The sequence below is a fragment of the Apteryx rowi genome, unplaced genomic scaffold (genome assembly GCF_003343035.1).
Source record: "Apteryx rowi isolate R43461 unplaced genomic scaffold, aptRow1 scaffold_11, whole genome shotgun sequence".
Classification (NCBI taxonomy): Eukaryota; Metazoa; Chordata; class Aves; order Apterygiformes; family Apterygidae; genus Apteryx; species Apteryx rowi.
The window spans coordinates 5,585,521-5,603,615 of NW_020447308.1; the positions used below are offsets into that span (position 1 = coordinate 5,585,521).

At 46.7% G+C, this 18,095-nt stretch overlaps 1 protein-coding gene across 1 annotated transcript in view; it reads left to right on the top strand.

Moving 5' to 3' along the window:
- PLEKHO2 (pleckstrin homology domain containing O2) overlaps positions 1–15,160 on the top strand; it is a 32,077-nt gene extending 16,917 nt beyond the window's left edge. Inside the window, exons 5-7 of the mRNA XM_026073300.1 lie at positions 4,040–4,144; positions 7,016–7,114; positions 10,356–15,160. Of these exons, the coding sequence (XP_025929085.1) occupies positions 4,040–4,144; positions 7,016–7,114; positions 10,356–11,594 (1,443 nt within the window). The 3' untranslated portion in view covers positions 11,595–15,160. The remainder of the gene's footprint in view (positions 1–4,039; positions 4,145–7,015; positions 7,115–10,355) is intronic.
- Positions 15,161–18,095: the final 2,935 nt, after the last annotated feature.

Below are 18,095 nucleotides of genomic sequence, written 5' to 3' on the forward strand. Positions count from 1 at the left end.
CTAGAGCTTGTCCACTAAATCACTTAGTGCAGGTGCGACAGACTGGCCCTGGGAACCCATCTGTCTCCTGCAAAGCAGGGGAAGCATAGCCAGGAGACTTGTCATTGCTTGAAGAAAGACCGATGTCGCTGAGAAGACATGGAGCAAGCAGGGAGCCTCTGCTTGCTCCCATGGCAGACGGCGACCTGTGTGTGAGCCTCTCTTGTTCCACGACATCTAGCCAGTGATTCAGCAGGAACTGACTGGCCGTGCTGTGCTCTGAAGTAACTTACAGTAAATTGCGTACACTGTATTCATGGCTTACAGTGGTCACTATCATATTAGATTTCGCCATGACAGCTTTTACTGGCACAGCAGGCTGCTGTTTATGTCATGACTCAGTCTCAGCTGGTGCAGCAAACAGGAGAGAGCAAATGTGTTATCCTGCCTGCTGCCCTCTGGCTTTGGATTAGGTGTCACTGACTTTCTACCTAAAATTGCTCCTGGAGAAAAGACCCTGCCTAAAGTTGCGTGTGGTGCATCCATCTTCAGGTGCATCCTCTGATATCTGTGAATATTCAGATGAGTAGAAATACAGACAAGAGAGATCCTTTTGTTCCTTGTCTGTAGAAGAGCTGGAGGTCTCACACTAGTGCACAGAGCCCCAGCGGCAGGCAGAACGGAGACCAGCTCCTCTAGCTCGGTCCTGCGTCTTCTCCGCAGATGCCTTCTTTATAGAGAGCTTCCACTCCACTCTCTGTTAGCCGCCTCGCCCCACTGCCCGGGGTCAAGGACACGAGGTGCAGCTGGATGCAGACAGACACGGGACTGCAAGGAAACAATGAGACAGTGTCTGGCAGCATCCCAGGTGCCAGCCTCAGAGCACCAGCAGCCTGACGTTCGCTCACTGTGCGTGGACATCCTTCTAAAGGGGAAAAAAAAGTTTTCAAAGAAAGAGAACTGGGTATACTGGGAGGAACCTGCTGCAGCCCTCAAGGCTGCCCCTTCTGCATCACAGGCGCAGGGACTTCTCTGGCTGTTTCAGTGGCAAAGCAAGGAATGGGGCTGCAGCAGCATGAATCTGGCATTGTCCGCACRGCCCCACTCCACAAAGCCAGCGGGGGGAGCGGGGTCCCGGACAGAGTGCTGTTTGTCCTCCTTCACATAGCAAGTCCGAACAGCCGGGAAGGGGACTTAGGGCTCCTTCCGCTGAGTCCTGTGCTGTTGCCTCAGGAGCATCTTTCTGCAACCGCCCCCTTCCCCCACTGTCCGCTGGATCTGCGGTGGCCACAGCGGTAGGTCAGCGTTAAATTGCGTGGCGCACAGTTGCATGCCGGAGGGACACCTCAGCCTCTCATTAATGATGTACAATCCCCCAGAGCCTTCACTGTGCCCTGCTGCCCAGTTGCTAACTGACACCAGCGCTTAGTCACAGGCTCTGCTTTGGGAGGCCAGAGCCTTTTGTCAGGGGCCAAGAATGAGGCACAGAAAGTGGCATTAGAAGAGGAAGCTTGAAGTGAGGCAGGAATCCTTCTCTTGAACAACATGTACGAAGATTTCTAAACCGTGGTGCAGGCTGCCAGGTCTTTGCCAGGCAGCGCGACAGCTCAGCTGCTCACAAGTAGAGCTTTCTCATAAGCTTTTATAATCACAAAGCTTAGGGGCAAAACCGTTTCCAAACAAAAAAGTTTTTAAGCACACACAAAAACAGGCCTGCTTGGGCTAAAACAAAATCTGGCTGTCACTATGTTTTGGAGCCTTGCCTTCCCTTAGGTTCCCTGGTTAGCACGACCCCTCTGTGTCCCAGACAAAGAGCTCTTTTTCCAGAGTGCTGTGGTTCATGCCCTAACCTCTCCTCTGGGCTATTAGGAAGACATGTGGCCTYGTCACCTTACGTGCAGACTAATCGAATAAATAATCTTTCCCAAAATTGCTTCTTAACTCCCTGCTTGCCATGCCGGTTGGGAGGGTCTTGCGCTTTGTGACTGTGATGTGCAGATGTAAAAGCCATGGCTATTCGCTGCACCGAAGTGAGGAATAAATGCAGAAAGGAAGGACAGTAGGTTTCTGGCTCAACAGCAGGAGTGGGTGTAAGGAGATGAGGTTTTAGGTCTGCAGAATTTCTGATGGTACTGTGTTGGTCATGACAGCATCCCAAGAGGGGGACGCACTAGAGCACCTACTGCATAGGTACCAGTGTAAGTTTTCAGAAGTTGCTGAGACCTGCAGGTCCAGGTACCATCAACAAAACAGGGCGCTGCCAAGAGGACTGGACTGTCAGTCACTGTTCATTTTGTCACCCTCATTTCATACAGTCTGGAGGTTCCAACACTGCTGTGATCCTCCTGGACACCACATCATGGAATCTCAGTATTTCCTGTTTCTTTTTTTTAAAGCAGCCTTAGGACATTATACACAAAAAAGGTCCTATGCTATCCTGGGCAAGCTACTTTCTCCACACTTTTTACAGGTGCTTACCACTTGTGTTCTCATTTTCTGGATGTCTGATTTCAGAACGTTCTGAGTTTTATAAGACTGAGATTACAACTGCTCATGAAGGCAATGGGAAGGTGCAGAATACCTACAGGATGTTAAATGCCCTGAAAAAAATGGTCCAAAGACTATTATGTGTTTTGGATGAGCCTCTCCATAGCTCATCTCCCCATCTGTGAGAGAGAGATAATTTCAGATGCTCTGAAAAGTAGTTTGTGAAGCCCCCAGATATTGTAGTGATGAGCAGCAAGGAAAAGGTCATCAGGGGAATCAGTAATTCTGTTTTCAGGGCAGGGTTGAGCAGAAGCACAATCAATAAGACATACTGACCTATTGACCCATGAGGATAACACACACTATGGGATAACTCAGGAATAAGTACCACCCATGTCATTAGGGATGGTGACATGAGGAATATGCACAGCAGGCTGAGCTAAGGCCACCCAGGCAAGTTTGGGATTGTCTAATTTTTCAGTGCTCAATTTTGCAACTTTAATCATGTTCCTTAGTGTAAGAATATTCTTATGTGTGTGTGCGGTATGGATTAAGGCACCACAGAGAGCTGTTTGGATCCAAGCCAGTCTACCATAAAGTCACCTGTAATGTGAAGATGATACTTCTCCTGAAGTGTACTTCAGGTCAAAGCTGCATAATCCTGGTGAAGCACTCGGAGAATACAGCGGTGAAATACATAACACCCTATCTATTGTTCCTGCTGTGGTCAATAAGAGATTCAAAACATTGAGCCCAGCCATGGGACTCCCCTAGAGCAAGGGGAGAGCTGGCTGGATGGAGGACAGGACATACAATCTCCCATTGCTCCGGTCCTTATTTGTGTCCCATGCCTCTTGCCAGTTCCCTCATCTGGCCTCCTTTTTCCTTACTCCTAGGCCAGCTGTTCAAAATCCAGAAAATAGATGTCTGTAGTGTTTGCTGCTTTACTTTTTCATTCACAAGCAGAAGAAGATGCAGATAATTTTTTTCACTTACACTGCCCTTATGCTTCGACGTGTCCGTGCTCAGCAGAATCAGGATTAGCACAGCCCAGGTCAGAGCCCCAGATTCCTGTCTCAGTTCCCTTCTGCAGGGCCGCAGGAACGGGGAAGCAGGCAGCGCCCACTGCACACAGGTTTCCTAGTGCTCTCTGCTTGCTGCCTGTGGGGAAGTTGGAGATAAAAGTATCTTATTGCACCTGAAAACAACAAAATGACTTGGACTTTCAGTCTAATTCTCTATACAGTCTGACCTTTCACTGCATAAACAACTCACTGCTGCTGTAAGAGCTTTTCCATGCATTTTGCAGAAGGAAGAAACTCTTACTTTCCTATTACTTTAATTACCAGTTGCAAAAATAAAGCTACAGCAACAAATTGTTCAACATAACAAAATTCTGTTCATGAGAGCTATGAAGTGAAGTACTTGCCAAAGCGCAAAGGAATCCGTAGTTTAAACACAGGCTGGAACTGGATGTTATATAAGAAACTGAAGTGACATACAGAGAGCAGAGAGCTACCTCTCTGTTCTTGACAAATAATGCTTAGGCAAAATTGTCTCTCTGCTCTTTCAGGTTCATGATATCAAATTTCAAGCTCCAACTTTGGAAGAAAAGGAATCATGGATAAAAGCTCTTAATGAAGGGATCAATAGAGGCAAAAACAAAATATTTGACGAGGTAAGACAAACAGTTTTCAAACTTATGTGTTTCTCTGTCAGTTCTTGTTCACTGCTTTTTTAGCTAAAAGCAGATCTTGCCTGAGCCCCCAAGCTGCCTATCCTTCCTGAATGCCAGGCACCGGCGAAGCAAAGAGAGAGCCCATTCAGAGCTGGTGTGCCAGGCAGACTAAGTTGCACCCCCGCAGGCTGGGAGCTTTTAGTCACTTCAGCTCCTACCCTGAAAAGCTAGAACATCCACCCTTCTACACTGTGCTACGTTTCCTTCTCTTCTGGCCATGGTTAACTCCTCTAGATGCAGGGAGGCAAGGTAGCAGGGTGCCAGAGGCATGGTCTGTGCTCCCTGAGGGGGCCACAGGACACCAGAGCCCACTGAAGTCAGTGGGAGATGGTCTGAGATGGTCTGGTGGCTTTAGTGGGTTTTGGATCCGGCCCTCAGTGAATCCATGGGTGTTCTCTGCTCCCTGTGGAAGTGACTGGTGCATGGCAGAAGCTGCAGCTCTGAATTGTGGTAGTGCCTGGGCTGAAGCCTGGAAAGACTTGTCCTTCCCACACTGTCATGATTCTCAGCACCAAACAGCCTGGAAACTGAGGTATTTGGTTAGGATTTAGCCCAGTCTTCAAGGCTGGAAAGAATCTGAAGTGACCCAGTCTGCCAGCTCTTCTGCCTGCAGTTTGGAGAGAAGTCTAGTGGAAAGTTACTCCCTGGCTTCTCGGACCATCTACTCTCTGGAGCCTTGGCCAAACCTGCCTGGCTTCCAGCACACCTGCACTCCCAAACTCTCCTCTCATCCTGATGTGCAGGAGGAGGATGAAAACTGCACATCTTGGAGCCTGACGTAATCTTGCTTCGCTCCCCTTTAGCTTGTCACCAGCCCTGAACTAAACCAAAGGAGCAGTATCTATTCTTCAGTTGTTTCAGTAACAGAAAGGAAGTGCACAAAACCACCACCGCAGGAATGACACAAGAAGAAATGGGCAGGATGACTAGGGGACAAAGAAATCAGCAAGATCTGTTTAGCAAAGGAAACCAAAGCAATGAGTAAAAGTTTTGAGAAAAGGGCTCAGCACTGCAGATGTGGTGCTAGAGAATGCAAACTCCAGAAGCTTGGGCTGGAGGCTGTTACTCAGAGATGCTCACAAGAAACTGCAGTAAGCAGAGGCTCCACCTATATCATGGCAACTAAAGCTCCCATTTAGGAAATCCAGGCTTTGCTTTATTCCACACAAGACAAAAGCTGGATGAGAGGCTGGAAGAGGCTCCTCCTTTGCCTAGGCAAATCACATGCAGTGTCGGGTTTTTGCTGGTGGCATGGTGTGGCTATTCCTTGGGCCCTTGGACCCAGTGGGAAGCAGCATGCGTAATTAAGGGGACCAGCTGGGACCAGCAGGCAGCCTGGGAAGACATTACGAATCCGAGCAGCAGAGCGCTCAGCAGCCAGGTCTGCTCTCACGTTACCGCGGGTGGGAGATGCGATGTCCTGCAATGCAGTGCTGCAGCAAGCTGGTGCCGGCGCAGCGCTGCCCGGAGGGCGCTGGGCTCCGTGCTCTCCGGTGGGCACGTGTGCAGCGAATGCTGCACGCCCCTTCCCCAGCGCAGCAAGGGGGCATCTCAGGTTACCTCCCTTCCCTGGAGCCCTGGAGGTTTTACTTCTTACGCGGACCCGGATTCTCACAGAGAGCAGCCTCTAATTCCAGTTCATTCCAGTAAGGATCAGACCTTAGATTTAGGTGTTTCTGCACAGACGGGGCACAAGTTAAAGGGTCAAGCCCTTAGCTGGCTTGGATTAGCTGTTCTCTGCTGAAAGATTTGTAAAACTGCCCTGCCATACCAGCTAGGGACTGGGACCCATTTTTCCTCTTAAATCCRTATTTGACCCTCGCCAGCTTTCCTGTCCTACAGGCTCGTGGTGCAAAGACAAGCAAAACAAGGACAGGCTGACCTTTCATCAGCCTCAGTCACTGGTGCTGCCCCTCTACCTGAGCACTGACCCCAACCCTCGGCCACCACCAGGAGCCAGCGGGAGAACTGAGGGGAGACGAGAGCTGCAACGTAGCTGTTTCTGGCTGCCGCTCCTCAGCCCCAGCCACCCCCAAGGGCAACCTTGGAGTGACGCAAGGCTGGGCCGCTTTTAGCAGCCCCCCAGCATCCGCCCAGCGCCGGGCAGTGTGGGAGGATGGCTGGAGTGGTCACAGAGCCAGCACAGCGAGGTACCTGTGGGGGCTGAGACCTCCCTCCCCATGGCCCACGTGCGGGAGGCAGTGCATTTCTAGTCTGATTCCAGGAAAGAAATTTGTTAATTCAGCTACAGTTGCAATTAATCCAGGTCACTGCTCGCACCTTCTATTCAGCTTCCTGCAGTCATTAGAGCTGTACAAGGGAAGGTCTATTACAAAGAACTGCTGATACAGTTCACAGTCAGGTCACGGTTATTAATGGGCCTTCACCTCTAAGATGGCAACAGCAATTTCAGTCCTGTGCTCTGCCACACGCTGGAGTCGTTCCAAGCCCTGGCTGCGCTGAGGACAACAGAGCTCTCTTGTGTCCTCCCTTTCCTGCCCTGTAGGTAGAGGGAAAGTTAGTGGTTACAGACCTCTGAAGGCTCGATGCTGTGATTTGGAGGGTCTTTTAGGTGAACAAAGCTCTCCGCAGGATGGATACCCAAAACACTCATCTCACACACGCAGGGCTTTGCAAGCAAGACTGTGACCAAGGTCTGAGGTGAAGATTGTAGCGGTGAAATATTCAAAAAACCTCACCAGATGCAAATGCTGCACCCCATCATGTGTGACTGAGAACTTTATAGACATATCTTGAGAAATTAATGGGCTTCTCCCCTTTTTCTTTCCTTCCTTTTCCCCCCTTTTCAAGGTGAAAGTAGATGAGAGCCTTTCCTTGGACCAYGTGACTCGGGACAGAGTGAAAATGACCCAAGGACGGAGGCCACCCACGAGAAGCCACCTGAAGGAGGTAAGCGCACACCCCGACGTGGGGGGTTGCAGCGCCCTGAAGTCTCTGCCGCGGGTGTGAGCAATCTCCCACTGAGCAGGTCGTTCCTTCCAGGTACATCCAAATCCCCGGGGAAAACCCCAGGTGCATGCAGCCCCGGGAAAGCTCACACGAGAAACAGCCTCCTCTGGGAAAAACACCAAGAGCAGCTCTTTAAGAAATCTCTGAGTTCCCATAGATCTGTAGCTGCTGCAACATGTTATGTTATATTTAGCTTTCCATAACTCATGAGCTGCTTCATTGTCTGCTGAGAGCCATTACAGTTTCACTTTAATCAGAAGAGACCGAAGCTCCTACTATATTTATTTTCTAAGAAGCGATGATTTTGTAGCCACGATGGTCTGAAGGTACAAGAACTGCACGGTTTGTGGGAAGAAGCTATATTTTTTATTTAACTAACTGGAAAAAGCAGACAAACTTTCAGGCTTACAAGCCCTTCTTTAGGTCTGAAACCAAAGATATTATTCTCCAAGGCAGTTTTATAGACTAGCCTGTCTATTCTTTGCTGCTTTTCTGGTTCTGTCACTTGAAAAAAAAAAAAAAAAGGAAAACAAAACACCACAAAATAAACCTGTGGTTCATTTCTATGGGAGATTCTTATTAATGCATGATCCCTGTGATTTATGAAGCAGTTTGCACAGACCATATATTGATATTTTAGAAGAGGATTAAGCTAAACCAATCGGGGTTTTAACTCAAAGCCTCTTTCTTCAAATATCTCAGACTCTGACCTAGGCCTCTGTACAACATTCAGATGACCCTAATACAGACAATGAGACATCCTAAAACTTTTTACTTTGCATAGAAATTGAGGTAGAGTGTCTTTTCTGGAGAAACGCATAGGAATAAATCAGAAATTCCCATCCATCCCTCCAGAAAACAACATAATAAAACATAACAAAAGTAGCAGAAGCAATGAAGCATGGATTCTCTGTTGTCTAATATGAGTCCAGTAAAGTAGGAAGCCATTCCCTAGGCACCAATAAGATCTTGCTCCCCTACTCAGCTCACTATTTTCATGAGATATCTCGGACATTAATATCTGTAAGACCTCTCACCCTTAGCCAAATACAGGGGAAATTGGCTTACAAATTCAAAAGCAGGAAGCAGGGGAAAGGGAAGGGATGGGGCCTGCAGAAAGATATGTATCACAGTTGCTCTAGTCTCACGGCCTAAAAGAGGTTTCAGCTGCACAGATGTACTTCCAGAATTCCTGCTGCAATATTACTGTTCGCCATGTTCCACGCCTCGCGTTTCAGCTCTTCCCAATGCCCTCACCCTGAGGGACTGAGTTTGCTATTTTTAAGTGTTAATATTTCGCATTGAAACAAGTCCCATGTGAGCACTGGAGACCGAGGACATAACATGTGAGTTGGTGTTGAATCAGATGGAAACCCCTAACTGCTGAGCTGCTATAAGAAATAGCATTGGGGATAATTTTACAGTCTCTATGTGGAAGAGGAAATAAGATGAAGTATTAGGAACAGAACGTGAGGAGGAGGTTTGCATACTTCATTCCCAAGTGGGAATCAAAGACCAGGCAAAGTTTCTATGCTCTGAGAAGCCGTATCTGTCTGGGTTCCAAGCAGAAATACCTATAATCAGCCTGAATGAGGTTTGAAATGTCCCTGGGCTGAGGATAAGACCAGACCTCTGTAGCAATCAAGGCTGGATATGGAAACCTGTACACAGTATCTGTTGCCTTGTGGCGCTGGTATGAGGATGCAGTAAAGATGCTGACCAGGCAGTTAATTTATCTTATACATAATTGGAAAAAAACAATAATACCTAAACAGAAGTATCTGCCTTTTCTTTAAGAAACAAAAATCTCAACCATCAGTAAACTGAGAAATTTAGTTGTTGGCTGTAGGATAGTGAAGGAAATGGGATGAAAGATGATTTTCAGGGTCAAAGCAGTCCAGGGTAAGGAGAGGTCAGGGCCAAGCAGCCAGGATACAGCTTGCCTCTGGCTCCCTTGTGGGCTGGAAAGGCAAGGGAGACCTTAATTAAACTCTGCCCTGCGTGAGTCTGGCCCTAGTTGTAACCGTGCTTTTGTCTGGCTCAGGGTCCCTCACACAGGAACTGTCACTGCATTTCTCCCTCTGCAGCACTGAGCTCAGACTGCAGTCTTTACCAACTCCATCTTTTGTAATATAACCACCCTACTGGAGTGATTTGCACACAGCCTGTGGTTTGAAGGAGGACTAACTGGCTGAGGTTTAGCCTCGGTAAGACAGTGATGACATCCGGTTGGAGGAAGCAACCAGAAGGCAATGGCATTACATTAGTACCCCTGCCCAAGCGATCCCAACATACATTGACAGTCCAAAGATAACTTGTTCTATCTGTTCAAGTAAATAGAACAGTCTCACAAGCAGAAAGCAGTTGTGCTTTGGGCAGGCACACTGCCCAAACGAGGCGGGTAGAAGGATCCAGCTACTACAGGACAAAGAATCCAAACATGGCAGAGCTGACTGCTTATAACTGAGAAGAAAACAGAACTGGCTGCTAAATGCTGTTCTTAAAGGAAGTGGCAAAATAAATTCTGCAGTGAGGTCCTAATTCTTGACTGCTTGTGGTCATTGGCTTTGATATTCTTGTGCAAGTTGCTGCATTATCAGGCAGAAAATAACTCGGCAGCCAGAACACTCATGACATTCACATAATGTGGTGATCTGTGGAAGAAGTGGGGGTATGCAGAAGGGTGGAAGTGCCTCATTCAATGCTTTTGAGATTTGCTGCAATGTAAATGCTTTGACCCTAATTTCTTCTCTGTTAGGTGGAATGCTTGGGACTCATGATTATCATAGCTCATTAAATTTTGGCATATCAGATTTCACTGGGTTTCACTTAGTAGATTAATGCTAGGAGAGCTTGCTAGTGCTGTTAGAGGGTAGCACAGGGTGATACTTCATGGAAGAAGTGCAAGCTCCATAGATTGCTCTTGAGCTATAGAAGAAGCTGCTCTTTCAGGCGTCACATTTGCTATCGGCCAGATGCTCCTATTTGCAGCTTTGACAGATGTAAGTATAAAAAGGAGATGGACATGTGAAATGGTCATCTTTCCCCTTCACCTCACAGCTTGAGTTTTATTCTGAAAGCATATGTACCACTGCATCCATAGCAATTCCTTGAAGTTAAAGGATTGAGCATGGAACTGACGATGGAATAGAAACTGAATAAGCTCTCTCTTGTATTTCAGGCTGCCAAGTCTACATCAGATGGCATCCTGAGACTAGATCTGGATATAGTGGACAACGGACCACCGAACTTGGACTCCACTATCAGCGAAAGCGACGATCCCCCACCTCAGAAGGAAACTCCAAAGCCACCTATGCCACCTACAAAACCCACTGGCACAAAAGAAAAACAAGATGCAGAGAATAAAGTTCCTGACCAGGAACATAAAAAACCTTTGTCCCCTCCATTGCCTCCAGATAAGAAGCTTAAGGAAAGTATAGCATCAAAGGACAGTATCAATGTCACGGAAGAGGACTCTGTAAGCAGAGAGGAGAATGCGGAAGGATCCAGAGCACCAAGTGAGGAGAACAGGGAGACCCTCACAGAGGTCAGCAACAAGGGCATAGCAAAAGCTCCAATTCCTCTTCCTAAGAACGTGCCAGACAAGCTAAAAGTAACTTGGGACCAACCGGTCCCTGAGCCTAAAACCACAGAAGACTTGAAATCATCAGAAGATGGTAGCAAAGAGAATCTTGTGGAGATTGCCACAGCAGATGATACAAAGCCTCTTGTTCCTCCTAAGGTTCTGTCAGAAAAATTTCTAGCCGCTATAAATGCCAGCCAGGGTGACCTGGAAGCTGAGGGTTTGGAAGACCTGGAGTCTCACAGTTCCAATCCCCCCGTGAATGGGATCGAAGATAGTGAAGTAGCAGAGTCCACATCCCCAAAAGCTGAAACTGAAGAAGGAAATGAGAGAACCTCTGAAGAGAAGGAACAACAGACATTAGCAGAACAGAGAGAGACTTCCTTAGCTACAGAAACAGGCCATGAGAGTGTAAAAGTGACTATTGAGAAGAAAACATCTGAAGAAAGCCCTTCAGCTCTCAGACTTCGCAGTTCTTCTCTGGGAGACTTGCTGTTTGATTCCAAAACTACACAGAGAGCACTTATAGGCCAAGGTTTCCCCAAGGTTTCCCATCACTGCGTAGCTAAAATGGAGGAGAAGGTTGCTAATGAAAGGGAAAAGACAGAAAAACTTCTGCAGAAGGTTTTACGTGGAGGGTTGGAACAGGCCCAAGAGGGGAACGGTCCCCCAGTGATGGCAGAGACATTACTCAATGAGGCAGTAGAACAACTTCGGCAAGCTACGCAAGTCTTACAAGAAATTAAAGAGTTTGGAGAACTGAAAAAAGAATCAACAGAGAAACAGAAAGGAAAGCAAAAGGATCTAGTGACTCTTTATAGGAGAAGTGCTCCCTGACACACTCTTCAGAGAGACTTGTTTCTTAAAATCAGAGCTAAACATTTGCCATCTATGATTTGTACCATTGCTAGGCCAGTGTTTAAAAGGTGGTGTTTTGCTGTGCACACACCATGTTTATGGAACTGAATTGAGTTTTCAGTTATAGCATCTTTCTCTCTTTCTTCATGCTGTACATCATAGCCCAGTTCTAATCCTCTTAGCGCAGTAGAAGGCTACAGGACATTGAGCAGTTACAAAAATGTGAATGTTCTTTAAGGACTTGATCCAAAGTCCTTTCAAGTCAATGGATCTGGCCTTAAAAATCACTGGTAATTAAACCAAGTCAGATTTCTGAAAGGAGCAGAAAATGACTATTCTAGCAAAAGCCCTTGTTTATCTGTATTTACAGACACACCAATACCCAGATTACACTGGCACCTGTCTGGTTTTGCCAGTTAAATCATTAAAGGAGAAACCTAGTCAGAGAAAATTTTGCTAGTTTGTTCACTTGCTGGCAAGGTTTCCTGGACCACCTGGACCAGTGACATCTGGGAATGTAAAGATAAATGGTTTAATCTTCTCCAAAGCTACTCACAAAACCACATCCACAGTTAAAAAGTGACCTCACACAGAGGCAAACAACACTGGCCAGCTCCTGACTGCAAGCAGTGTTCGCAGATGCAGAGCAGCTGTACATTCTTCTGATTCTGGCTGTGCAGAGCTTTAGGTGTTTGCTAAGCACTGTGTAAGTGAACAAAAGTCTCAACGCATCATTGCCARGCAAGTATTAATTGTTTCCATTTCATTAATAGGGAAACAGAGGCAAAGATGCAGAGCAGGTTACATTTAGCCTCAGGAGGAGTATGTTATAGCAGTACAAAACATCTATTTTAAAGGAGCATAACTATCTGATGAGTTCCCTCATGACAGTTGGAGCAATTAGCCAGATGTTTGGAGAGCTTGTGTCCAGGAGATCCCAGTGATCTTCCTAGGAGAGCCTGCCATTAAGAAGCTCATTCTTYAAGGACGTATGTTCTCTTAGCTGTAGGCTCTCTCTCTGCGTTGTCTTGGGATGTTAACTGACAGGCGCGTGCATATCAGGCAAGAGGTCTGGATGAAATCCCCCCTCCTATTATTTTAACAGTTTCCTACCTGCTGTGTCCTGGCTAGCCTGAGAGCCATGGGTTGGCACAGACATCTGTAATTTGAACAACTGTTTAAATGCTGAGTACATGGAGGGAAAGGCATTTTGCACACATAGTTTTGGGGCTGGGCCCAGTGGCTTAAGTGTATTGAAATAAAAAGGCATTGCTACGCAAGGGTCTGAAGAAAGTACTGCAGAAGGCTCTGGCATAATTCCCACAGCTTCTCCACCCACCTGCTGAAGGCAGCCACAGTTCCCTAGGTATCTAGTGATTAAAGTGGTGATAAAATCCTGTCTTTGCACCCCTGCTGTATAGCCCTGTGCCTGAGCTGGTTCCCCTACCCCATTCTCAATGGTATTTGCTCTGAGGAGAATCGTATGACATCCTCAAGGGGACCTTGAGACTCAGGGAGCACAGAAAAGGGTGATTTTTCCAGCCTGGTTTTAAGGAGTGACACTTTATTTATGCTCTTTTCTCTCATTTGCCAGCACTGCACTCTTAGCTGACCAGACAGTTTTTCTTCTGTTCTTTCTTTTATGATTTTGCAGGTTCCACAAGGCTGCTATGGGCTACAGACACCTCCCATAGCAGCAGCTCAGTAAAGCTTCATCTGAGCCTCTGCTGAGACTAGGTAAAGGGCGCTTCAGTTCCGAGCACAGCAGTGTTGTCTTGGTGCTTGCAGATGTTCTTGGCTTGCACCACCAAGAGCCACCAAGACAGGTAGTCACTAGAATTGATGCTTCCACTTCTTTTGATTAGAACAGCTTGGATTTCAGTGGTCTGTCCCCTTCTCAAGCCAGCCATAGACACTGCATGGAAAATCACTTGTTATTCTCTCACATGGAAAGTTCTACGCAGTCAAACACTCAGAGCTCAGGTGCCAAAAAGTTTTGCTTTGAGACAAAAAGATTCCTAAGTCCCGAGCCCACTCCCAGGCATGTAGCCAAAGAGCAAACTCTGGATCTGTGTAATTTGCTGCTATAGATTCAATGTGAACCATGGGTCTTGTTCACCTTTCAGATATACTTTAGGACAAGGGCTGATTAAACAGAGACAACATTCAGTGCCTATCTGCTATCTAAATATATTTTTCTGCATATGCACTTTTGTTTACCAAATGTTGTGTGGTATGAACGTGAGCTGGCAGAACCTGGTGTGCACTGGAAGTCTAGGGACATCAGCTTCAGAGAGCAGGCAAGCTTTTGCAAGACACAATTGTATAACGAGATAAACTAGATGGGGAAGAGCAGGTCATGCTAATAGGCAGACACACAAACCAGGGCAAACTCTGGGTACAGGTTCATATCCCAAAGTTGAAGGCAATCCTAAATTTGAGGATGGGCAAATCAAAGCCTGGAAGTGAAAATCCTTGAGAAAGGAAATAGCTCATGGGATAACTTAGTCCCATAATACATATAGATGCTTTTGCTCTCACAGGTGTTTTCTTGTGGCAGTGTATTCTGTGGATATCCGTCTGGCAAATGAAAATACTGAGACATCCCTATTTGTTACAGCCAAACCTACAGAATGTACTTATTTTACTGTATATTTTTATATAATACTGAATATCCTAATGAAAAATGAAAGTGTCTGACATTTTACTGAATACCCCTCAGTAGGAATCTTAACAGAAAAAAACTATACCTGTTAGGAAATGGGTAAGTTAAATCATTTTACAAGCTACAGCTAAATACTGTATTTGCTGTACTAACAGAACCTACTAGATTGTATTATGTCTTGTAAATAAGTATAACTTAAGTGGAATCGCCATAGCACCCAGTAACTGAACTGCTGAAAACATTATGTTAGAGACTCTTTGTTTTCAATTATTTTTTTTCTAATAGGGCTAGCAGTTTCATCCTAAAATGACTAGCCCAGCTGTAAGCCTGATTCACCTGGACTTTACAGGAAACAATGCACTGTGTTTTTTCTGCAGTTTTCCCCCTTGTTATTCTCATTCTGGTCATGAGCCAGTCTCTGCCTAAGGCGGGAGGGTGGGTTATTCCGTAACTGCCTTCTAGAGTTTCTTACATGCTCTGCTGAAAACAGCAGTGCTGGCCGCAGTCAGAGGCAGGATCCTGGTCTAGAAAGCCTTTGCTCTGACCTCCTACAGCAACTCCATCTTCAGTGTACGTCCTGCCACCATGCACTTTTTTTTTTCTCCCTTTTAACTTACTCATCTAATTCCTGGCTGCACTAAGGCTGCTTTCTTGTGCCTAAAATCCCTGTGGGCATGGAGAGCTGGCATGTAATTCTGTGTTTCAGGCTATGCCACCAGGTTACACGTTTGCGACAGGAAGGAAGTGAGCTTGCAAGCAAGCAAACGTGGCCAACGATCTGAAAAGCAGCTGCTGCGGCCAGTGGAAAGGCAGCACTTTGTCTCCTGCTTGTAAAGAGCTTTAAGATTTGGCAATAAACCCCCCTTTTAAATATCAGCTGTTTAAGAGCCATTTGTCCCAAACGAGAGCAAAGAAAACCCAACAGGACCAGCGCACTGCGGCTTTGCTGAGCAGGAGGGCGTGTTGCACATGCTGTGATCAGGCTGGGGTGAGCTCGATGCTGCGCTAACCACAAGCCCAGAGGAAGGAGAAGCGCTGGGGGCTGTGGCTGGCACAGAGCTGGAGCTGCTGTGTACAGTGCAGTTCCCAAGCCGCCCTTCCCTGCCAGTCAGCTGCTCTGGCCAGAAAGCGTGGCCGAGGCCCGGACCATCTCCTCCTGCAAAGCAGTGGGAAGCATCCAAGCAGAGCCAAGGGACTGAGCTGGGAGGGAAAGCTGAGGAGTTGAATTGCTCTCCCCCTGACTGCCATGTTTGGGCTTCCCTGAGAAAGTCACTTCCCTGTCTCATTTGTTCCTGTCCTGCCAGCTGCCCTGGGAGCACCTGAGCTGAAACAGCCTCCTCGTTCCCTGCAGGTGTGCATCCCCCTCCAGCCCTCTGGTACCTAGCCAAGCGCAGCCCCCAGTACTGCTGTCTGGGCTGTCCTTAATATCTTCGTGTGGCTCCCTGGTGTCTACAGAACATTGAGCTCACGCTGCAGTCGTCCCCCCGGTGGTGAGCAACACTAGAGCCTCCTTCCACTGCCCAGATGCCAGTAAGTCACCGGAAGATAGGAAGTTGCTGTCGTAGCAACTGCTTCCCTTCTGCCAAACTCGGCAGAAACTGGTCAGGGGGTTCAGAAGTTACAAGGAAGCAGGGAGAACAGCGTGTGTATATACACTATCCTATTGCACAAGCTTTGCTTTGTTTGGGTAAAAAAATGTGCTTAGCAAACCCTCTAACCTTTGCTGGGAAGGGGACAGGAGCTAAGAGTGGGGGGCAGTTCTTCAAAGGAAATTCCAATACTCTGTTGATTTCTACAGATAAATTACAGAGAAAGGCAATCTTTTCCTCTTACTCAGAATAAGAGAACAGACAAAACATCACATTTTGGCTTTAAACTGATGTTGGTGAGGAAGGGAAGTGTCTAGCACTAAGTAAAACCCATGAAGCATGATTAAAAAACCCACACTAAGAAGACACAAAGCATTAGCATATGAAGCATTCCCATGACTGTTTTTAATTCAATGGATAGTCATAGATTACCAGTTAGAAGAGACTGTGTTATCACATAATCTGAAATGGAAAACACAGGTCCCTAGGTTTCACCTAGTGATTCCTGCAGAACTCAACAATTTGTAGTTGAAAAAGAGCAGAAAGAGCTCTTCCAATTGCAGACTGACAGGATTTACCACAGCATTGGCTAGTCTATTCTGATGATTAATTATTCTTGCTATTAAAAAATGTGTGTTTTATCTTAAGCATGAATCATTAACAGTGAAGCTCTCCAAGATTTCCCCTTCCAACTTAAGAGTTGGAAAAATAGCAGGCATAGAACCTATCCACAGTGTTTAGAGAATGAAGAGCCCTGTTTTGTTATGCTCTGTAAGTTCACATGCTTAAAAAAGCCAGTGTTTAATTTGTTCCAGGAAACTTAGTCACAGCATTCCTCTAGTACCTTACCTCATGCCTCTGCAACCCATAATATTCCCGTGACAACAGCCGAAGTGATGTTACAAGCCATTAACAATTTCATTCTCAGCAGTAATCCTGCTGTCTGAGGTGAATGAAAGGTATTTTAAGCAACGTATTGGTATTTTAAGCAATGTATTTCCATCATCTCCTCCCTGCTTCTCAGGATTAGAGACCAAGTCCTACCAACTTCACTTCAGAGAGCAGGTGGAGGCTTGGTCCTTGCACCTCCTGCTCCTCAGCTTTGCAGCCCCCTTCCCTGAGCAATCCTGGCTGGTTTGAAAGCTCAGAGTTCAGAAAACAGAAAGTACGAAGAAAGGGTGAAGGAATCCTACTTCAGTGCATCTTTACTACAGATTATATGGAAAGCACATACCCTCACACCTATAGAAAAACAAAAACTTCTGTGCAATATTACAAAATCCCGTCTGTAACAAGTTGGTACAAGAGGGATGGTTGTCAACAACTTATGACATCCACTGGGAAAAGGAAAAGACAAAGTTGTCTTAATTTGCAGCAAAAAAGATTGAAGACATTAGAAAAGTCTTCCAGGCACAGGGTGGGGACATTCTAGAATGGGCTCCATTCTAGGGGGACCCCTTTCATTGGAGTTTCTTGAGAGCAGATATGCAGGGAAGGTAGGTATATCTGATCCTGTTCTGCACAGGCAGGTGGATGAAACTGTTGCCCGCGGTCTTTCCAGCTGTACGGTTTCTGCTGTTTCTGTTCAGAGGGCCAAAGCTGAGAATTTTACCTGCTTTCTGCAGGACACTGGCAGAAGCCTCAGCAACCAGGCTCAGAGTCCAATAACCCCTAAGGGCTACTCAGTTCTTTAAGCTTGTTTTCCCTCTCACTGGGGATCCCTTGTAACACTTAGGGCTGCAGGAGGATAAACACTGCGGCGCTTCAGAAACCCCCTGCAGGCCCTGCCCACACCTCCCYAGCCCGGCCTGCTCTGCTCAGCTGTCTTCTCTTTTCCTTCTCTCCTGCTGCTCATTGCAGCCTGCCCACACAGCAGACACGGCTCTAGCTGGAGTACAGCTGACGCACTCAAACTAGCTAGCTCAGGTGTCATGAGGAAAGGCACAGCTGCAAGGACAGAGGCTCAGCACGGGCAAGAAGCCCTCTGAAAGACCTGGATTGCATAYGGGTGTTTTTGCTCTACCAAACCAGATTAAAGCTAGCAAGAGTGTTCTAGACTTGCAGTTATCTACTGCTGACCAACTGYTCTCCCAGGCTGTTCTCCATCAGTTCTCTTCTCTCCCCAGTTTCCCATCTCATGCCCCCTTTCTGCCCAAACAACTTATTCCTAGAAAGCTCAGCGCTGTGTTGATAGAAGCCTTCCATAAGTTCTAGTTGTGTCACAGC